General features: G+C 45.1%; 1 protein-coding gene across 1 annotated transcript; it reads left to right on the forward strand.

Annotated features, from left to right (window-relative positions):
* The first annotated feature begins 5,344 nt into the window (after window positions 1-5,344).
* Window positions 5,345-8,428, forward strand: LOC123444919 (probable WRKY transcription factor 39). The gene is made up of 3 exons (XM_045121805.1): window positions 5,345-5,741; window positions 5,828-5,974; window positions 7,616-8,428. The coding sequence occupies exons 1-3, from the start codon at window positions 5,377-5,379 to the stop codon at window positions 8,037-8,039; spliced, it is 936 nt and encodes a 311-aa protein (XP_044977740.1). The 5' UTR covers window positions 5,345-5,376; the 3' UTR covers window positions 8,040-8,428.
* The last annotated feature ends 256 nt before the right edge of the window (window positions 8,429-8,684 follow it).

Here is an 8,684-nt window from a genome sequence, read left to right on the forward strand (position 1 = left end):
GGAAAGACTTTGGTATTATCTTCGAGCACTTCAGTGATGACAAGAATAATTGAATTAAGCAACCTGGGTTAGGTGAGTGTACAAAATTATGCCCCACAAACTCGCCGGTAAAAGGTGGCCGATGAAGCACATTGCGAGGAAGTAAGACACGTTGCTTCGTGAACCATAGAAGTGGAAGAACCAACATCCTTCGAACGCTTGTGGTGCTAATTGAAGCTGCTTTTGCACTTCGAATAAGTTAGAACAATATAATGGAACATCGATTGGGAAGAATTTGCATCAACAAGATAATTGCACAAGAGGGTAACATTCCCACAAAGGTAGGATCGATTTCTTAGAAGCGTGGAATAATTATCTATAAGTTATAGAATAACCAGTTCATTACAAAAGCAACATGCATAGAATATGCTAAAGATGTTATAGGAATTCCCAAGTCCAAGATCTCGAAAATAAAACAATACCACAACTAGCATAGAAAATCCACATGATGAATACACGACCATGGGAGAGAATTGAAGAACCATTGACTATGACATGCTGGTTAAGTCGTAGATCAGTTAGTGGTCCATTTGAACGAGAGGCAAAATTGATGTAGACTATATTCGGTCCTTATGTTGCACACACTGTCGGCTGTGGGTGAATACATGGGCCCATGATGTGTTCAGTTGGTCGGCGGTTCACTTCACCCTTGTAGTGAAAAACTTCATTCTAAAATTTCTTTCACCACGAGGTTGGCTAGAACACTCATTTCTTCCACACTTCTTCCCCCTCCTCCCATTTTCAAAAACATGCATCTTGGTGGTTTCTGTTAATGGGGTAGACGTCAAATCGTATGGGGACAAGGCATCCGCACTCTACGGCTTCCATAAGATGCTCCTCAACACTATTGTTCCGTGCCATTGGGCATTCACCCCCGTCGATCTTTACTTTTATGCTTCTCCTCTCTCGACGTACCATATTGCCCCGTGCACCTCAGAGGAGATTCATTGTGCATTCCTTAACATGAAAATATTTATAGCCCCTGCATCGATAGTTTTGGCCTCGTTTTTACACTAAATTCTCGACCACTACTGCTGATGATACACAGTAGGTTTTCATTAATTCTTCAATGGCTTTATCAATATATCCTACATTGGCCATGTGTTTTAAGTATTCCTCCTCAAATTTGAAGTCTCCTACAGGCCCTCAGACTTTTGCTCCATCTCTCTCCAAGACTGTGTCATGAAAGCAATCACTAAAGCCTTGTCCTCCCATCTATAATGCCATGCGCTCTTGCTTGTTCATCTTGATCAGACGGACTTCATCCCTGTGTAGTTTATGCCATAGACCTCATCCACTCTTGCCATATTTGTAAACTTCCTACCATTGTGTCTAAAATTTATTTATGCAAAGTCATCGACATCGTCAACTAGTCAAGTGTCCTCATGATCTTTTCCACATGCGCCTTTCACTCTCGTTATTGCAATTTGACCCATCCATCCTTTCTAGCGGTCATACCTCTGTTGTCCTCAACAAAGTGCCCAGGGAATGGATGCTCTTTTATTATGGCCTCAACCAGGGTGATGCTCCCCCTACCTTTTATGCTTTTTTGGGATGTCCTGTGTGTGCGCTGCCATCTTGGACAACATGTTATCCCATCCTATCGAGTATCGACCCCTTGCTTTGCTACCAATGTTACAATATGCTTGTGTCATGCTTATTCTTTCCCAAGTGGACCTCGCGACGACCACTCATCCAAAATCCATCCTTGGTCGATGATTGATGATTGTGATCTGCGTTGGGTTTTCCGTGAAGAGGAACGGGTTATCGCAGCACAATGCGGGTAAGTATTTCCCTCAGTTACGAAACCAAGGTTTAACGAACCAATAGGAATACCAATCCTCAACCGTCTTTAGCGACTGCATACAAAGAAACAGACAACTTGCACCCAACGCGGGCAAGAGGGTTGTCAATCCCCTTGATCTCGTTATTTGCAAGCAAATGAGATGTGTAGATAATTTTTGATAATTTTAAAATAAAATAAAACACAAATAATGGTATAAAGATAATAGTAGTGTTTGTAAATATATAAGTGAATAGACCCGGGGGGCGTAGTGTTCCCTAATGGCATCTCTCACGGTAAAGGCATATGGTGGGTAAACAAATTACTGTTGGGCAATTGATAAAACATCGAATAACTATGCGATTTTCATGGCAATTATCATGTGTGTATAGGCATCATGTCCATAAGTTAATAGGCCGACTCCTGCGTGCACCTATTACTATTACTACACTTCAAGAGTGCTTCTATGATTGCCTCTCTACGTATTAACTATTAAGTAAAATAGAGCAATGCTTGGAGAACAATGACATGATGTAGACAAAGTAAACTCAATTAATATGAATAAAACCCATCATTTTATCCTTATTAGCAGCAACACAAAGATGCGTCTTGTCCCCTTCTATCACTGGGATATAGAAATTCGCCAGGTTGAACCTACTACAGCGCACCACTCCCACTGAAGAAATATTAATCTAGTTGGCCAAACTATCTCAATAGATTGGAGAGCATTACGAAGCTATAATGATCATGCAATTAAGAATCATAATAATCAGAGGTGACTCAAATACTTTTCATGAATAATATGAACATAAACCCACAATTCATCGGATTCCAACAAACACACCATACATAGTGATTACATCGGGTAGATCAAAGTGAATCGATGAACATGGTATTGAAGATCATAAGAGAGAGAGATTGCCATCTAGGTACTGCATACAGACCCGTAGGTGTGTGGTGAACTACTCACACATCATGTTGAGGGCAGCAAGGTTGATGTAGAGGCACTCCGTGATTGATCTCTCCTCCGGCAGATCATCGAAACGGAGGTTTATATGGCCTCCCGTCAAAACAGAGACTTGCGGCGGCGGAAAAAGTGTTTCGAGAGCGCTCTTAGGGTTTTTGGAATATTTGTGAATTTATAGGCCACACAGGGACATCGGGAGGCATCAAGGGGGGCCACAAGCCATCAGGGCACGACCAAGCCCTGGGCCACACCCTGTTGGCTTGTGCCTCCCTCGTGCGGCCTCTCATCCACTTCCGATGCTTGGACGTCTTCATATAGTCCATAAAAAATCATATAAAGTTTCGTGGCATTTGGACTTCGTTTGGTAGGGTAAACTTGCAAAGCAAAAAACACGCAGAAAACATGAATTGGCACTGGGCAATGGGTCAATAGGTTAGTGCTAAAAAATATTATGAATTGATATATAAATGCCCAAAAAGTATCCTAGAATGATAATATATCATCATGGAACAATAAAAATTTATAGATACGTTAGGGACGTATCAACATCCCCAAGCTTAATTCCTACTCGTCCTCGAGTAGGTAAATGATAAAAACAGAATTTTTGATGTGACATGCTATCCATAATGTAATCTCTTGTATGTATGATCATTGAGAAATGATGAATTAACAAGCAACAACATAATATTATTTATTAAGTATAAGCAAGACAATTATTGATTTTCAAAGTATACGATCCTAAAAGAATGTTTACCCCCTATTCATCTTTATTGTATTAGCAAGGCATGACTCCGTTTTCACCACATAAATACAAATGTTAAACACCACGATATTCAAGTCGGGCAATTGGATTGTACTTTTTCAATATGCATCAACTTTTTATTCTTCACGCAATACATGAACGTTAACCATTGGACATAATATATAGGTGGAATAGAATATGGTGGCAGATATCAAAGGGGTAAAAAGTGGAGAAGATAATCTCAATCAACTAGGCGTATCAACGAGCTATGGAGATGCCCATCGATAGATGTCAATGCAAGGAGTGGGGATTTCCATGCAAATGATGCACTAGAGATACAAGTGTATGAAAGCTCAACTGAAGCTAAGTGGGGTGTGCATCCAACTTGCTTGCTCATGAAGACCTAGGGCGTTTGAGGAAGCCCGTCATTGAAATATACAAGCCAAGTTTGTTCTGATAAGATAATTCCCACTAGCATATGGAGGTGACGGCATAGGAGACTCTCGGTATGAAGATCGTGGTGGCACTTTGAGGCACAAGTGGGGTAAAGGATAGTAGCATTGTCCGTTCTCTCCTTTTCTCTCATTTTTATATGGTGGGCTTTTCTCTTTCTTTTTTGCCTCCCCCATAATTTTTTTAATATATGGTGGGCTCATTTTTCCTCCTCATTTTATTTATTTTTCGTCCGGGGTCTCATCCCGACTTGTGGGGGAATCGTAGTCTCCATCATCCTTTCCTCAGTGGGACAATGCTCTAACAATGATGATCATCACACTTTTATTTACTTACAACTCAATATGGAGAACTGGTAGGAAGATATGACTCTCTGAGAATGCCTCTAGCAGTGTACGAGGATGTGCAATGATCTAGCGTGACATGTATTAAAAACATGATGGAAGGTGGCTTTGCCACAAATACTATGTCAGCTCTATATGATCATGCAAAGAAATATGACGATGAACGAACTAGTCATGTTGTCCTCTCCTCTACCCCTCCGGCTACGGTCTCTAGTGCCCGTTGGAGGGATGGCATGTTTGTTCTCTGTTGGCCTATTTGAAAGGCCCGCAATGATGTGGTCTTCAACGACAAGCCATACATCATGGGTGAAGTTCTTCCGTGGGCATCAGATGACCTCCTAGTCCGAGGCAAACTATTCATCGACCCCGGCCGACAGGAGCTCATGATTGTTCCCTCTCGCTTCCTAGTTGTCATCTAGGATGGACCTCCCTCTCCCTAGTTTCTATTTTATCTCCTTTTTACCTTGTGATTTTTCTCACTTGATGAATGCTTTGTTCGACTTCCAAGTCCTTGAGTAATACGACAACCGGTGGGGTTTCTACCCCCCTCCCCATTCTCGGAAAAAACACAAGAGAAAAAGTAAACCAAGATGGACATTTTTCAATTTGAGAACCAAGGTGGACATTTTCCTATTTGAGATGACTATTCCCTATAGTAATGCTATACATACGTAGGACTACATGGTTTTTTATACATAGGTGGATTTTGATTGAAGATTAAGGGGAAGAGGAGTTAGTTAAAAAGAAAGAATCCTAATCAGTGTAAGCGTGTGTAATTCTTTGTACATTTAGCATTTTTATTCTCTATTTTCCCATTTGTGCAACAGGGTGCCACAGTCGAATCCAACGGCCGAGCAGCCGCCATGTGGTCATCCCACGGCTCCTGAAACGCTTCTGGACCTTCTTTTCATCGGTGCAGGTTGACTTTTCATTCCTGTAAGAAGACTCGACTAGCCTACTCCCTTTTCCATTTCCACCTGTGAGCCGCGGGTTATATATGGCCAATCAATCCCTTCACAAGTGTGGGCTCCTCGTCCAGGAACAAGAGATGGGAGATGCACTCAGGGATCACGACCTCGCAGCCACCGCCGACGACGAGGACGCTGGCGTTTGGCCCGGTGAGCTCGACGAGCAGCTCATACGGGAGCTCCTCAGCGATGACAGCCTCCTCGGCTCCATGTATCCGGACAACGACTCGGGGCGCCACCGCTCCTGCGACACGGGAGGCGCCCCTGCCGCCACGCCGTGCAACAGCGGCGGCAGCACCGCGGCCGAGCACGAGCCGTTGCCGCCGGCTTCGGCGTCGAGTATGCCTCTGTGCTCGGCCTACTCCGGCCCTACGATCAGGGACATCGAGAAGGCGCTGTGGTCTCGGCCGTACACCTCCAGCCAGCGCTACGGCTCGCTCCATTTGTAGGTGCACTCGTGAGTATTTTGCACTGGTCGATCGCTGTGCGTTTGTTGATCAAGCAATCTGTGTATGGTGTTTGCTTGAAAAGCCGCAGGTATGGAGCGCCGGGTACGGCGCCGGAGAGCAGGCACGTGACCAAGGTGAGGAGCTGCGGCGGCGGCAAGAAGACGCCCATGGACGGGTACAGGTGGAGGAAGTACGGGCAGAAGTTCATCAAGAACAACCCCCATCCCAGGTGCGGCCCAGTTGATCGATACATCTAGCTATTTTCATGCCTTACTTCAACTTCTAAACTAGTGTACTTTGATGGCTGTTCCATGTTTGCTCTTTATGAATGCATGCACACATAGTTGGATCACAAAACAAGCTAATGTAAAAAAGAGAAGATGCAATAAAATAGAGGGCACCCCTCTGATTTCTAGGAAACCATCTGGTTTGACCCCTAATACAAACTACCAACATTTATCATACAGTAAGCTTAGATCACGACAGATGATCACAAACAAGCTAATGTAAAAAAGGAGAGAGAAAGTTGAAATCCAACAGTAGAGCACCCAGCCTGTTATCCTAGCCACCAATCCGCGAAAGACCATGTCTCCATCCCTAAAGCAAAGACGCACTTCATTTTCTACCTGTTCAAGAAGTCTTGCGCTGTATGGATATGCATGCATCTAACCGATCGAACTTATGCAGTCGCTACTGGGCTCTTTCCCTTCCCCTCTTTCTGTATCCCTAAATCTGCTAAACCAATGTTAGTATTTTCGGCATGTCAAAGTAATGAAAAGGGGAAATCCCAGTTGAAAAAACCTAAACAAAGATAGGTGTTGGACATTTGATCAAATCAGCCCGTCCTCGAGCTCATATCGTCAGCCATGCTAACTTTGGTATGGAAGTAGTAATCCACAAACGTAATGGTCACAACTTCCCTCTAGATTTAGCTTCTGTTGAAGTTCCAGGATAAGGTTTTTTTGCACACACTGGTCGGTCCCATTCGTGGGAGACTCGGAGTACCATGAAGAAGAGCTGCAGAGCCGCGCGGTAGATAGCAGCTGGAGAGCAAAGTCCATATGTCCGGGGCCGGCCAAGGTGCGCGGTTGTCGGCCATGCCGTCACGTGCGCTATACTCCGGGTCCTGGGTTGGGTGCGTACGTACTGTGCGAGCCCTAGGAGATGGAACTGCAGGTTTGCAACCCAAATATCCAACCAAAACCAGTTGTCACCCTACAGCAAATCCTTCAATTAAGCCTGCCGCATCTTAAATCAGGCAGCAGTTAACTAACAAGAAACCGGGATCTAGTCTAATAGCAACCGATGAGGACAGCCTAGCTAGCATTCGTCAATCATCGGTCATCGATCAGGCATAATTGTGCGTGGCAGTGGCACCCACCTGATCGAGCATTCATTCAATTAATCTAATAAACGAACTGGCCACTTGATTAATTGCCTCCGTGATAACGAGCTCAACATTTCGGTTGAGGAGTGGGGAAACCTTTAATTTCGCAACAGCGACTTCCACCGCGGCCACACGTACCACTCTTCCCGCGAAGTTTCGTCTTCTCTCGGACACATCCACGAACTCGAGCTGAGTCGGTCTCACTGTGTGGAGACGCACGACGTGTAGGATAATGAGAGGTGTCGCTGCGCCGCATGTGGCATCCAGGTTCAGGAAAATGGGCTGGTTTTGGACATGCTGCCGACCACCTCCCCTTCCCTATCCACTGACTCCAGCGGCGACAAGCATATTCAAAAAATAATAATAGTGCGGCGACAAAATATATAGATTTTTCAAGTGCACTTTGTTTTTAGCAACGACGATGGACCATGTACGTGCGCGTCATTGACCTCTGACCTCTCGTTTGCGCACGGATGCATGCAGGAGCTACTACAAGTGCACCAGCGCACGGTGCAGCGCCAAGAAGCACGTGGAGAAGTCCACCGACGACCCGGAGATGCTCATCGTCACCTACGAGGGGTCGCACCTCCACGGCCCGCAGACGACGACACTCCGGCGCTTCCAGCCCCCGGACGCCGCCGCGGACCTGCCCGGCGCGGCGGGCGTCGCCATCGCTGGCGCCGGGATAGGCTGCAGCGTACGGCCATCGTATGGAACGTCATCCGGCGACGATGTGCGACGAGAAGACAACCAGCCGCTGCACCGTGGCGCCGTGCAGCGCGTGGCCACGGACACCCCGTCCTCTTCCCTGCCGCATGTTGCTGCCGTTGATGCAACTGTGCTTTCATCTTCTAGCCTGGACTCACCTTGGTCCCTGGAAGCTCTACTTCCCGTGGAGAGGATCTGATCGAGGTGACTAAGCTAGGCCATTAGGAGAGAGCGTCTGCTATGGCGTTTGACGTACCAGGGTATAATTAGAAGTATACTGCGTAGCATGTAGAGATCAAAGGATCATATGAACGCCACTGGCGAATACCTGATGAAACATGTAGTACCTGATTGGGTTAATTATATGATTCGTTTACCTGCTGAAAAAAGTACTATCTGACCTTCTTCTTGGCGACTTCCCAGTGCTAAACCATGACAATGTCGGAGAGGTCGTGGATTGTTAGAGATAAATTTGATGTATATGTATTTTTTTTAAATGCCAGCCCATCGGCTGTTATTCTTTTCAGTCTCATCATTTGTGACGCTTGTGTTGTTCGCAATGCTACCGTAACAATTACGGAAGGATGTTAAAGATATAATTAATTATGTACATGTATTTAGTAATCCAGGATTTATAATTCATCTTCTATCTTATCTCTAGGAAAGGTTTCTTGCCCTTCAAATTCCCCTTGGCTGCTTAGCCGGAGCACTAATCTACACTAAAAAATGTGAAACACTAATTAGAGTCCACACTATTCTAAACGGAAAACATAACCAGAATCCAAAACAAATTAAAACCGCCGTTATGCTCAGCTCAACATCGTTAAACGCCGCCGTGTGCACA

Source organism: Hordeum vulgare, chromosome 3H (genome assembly GCF_904849725.1).
Source record: "Hordeum vulgare subsp. vulgare chromosome 3H, MorexV3_pseudomolecules_assembly, whole genome shotgun sequence".
NCBI lineage: Eukaryota > Viridiplantae > Streptophyta > Magnoliopsida > Poales > Poaceae > Hordeum > Hordeum vulgare.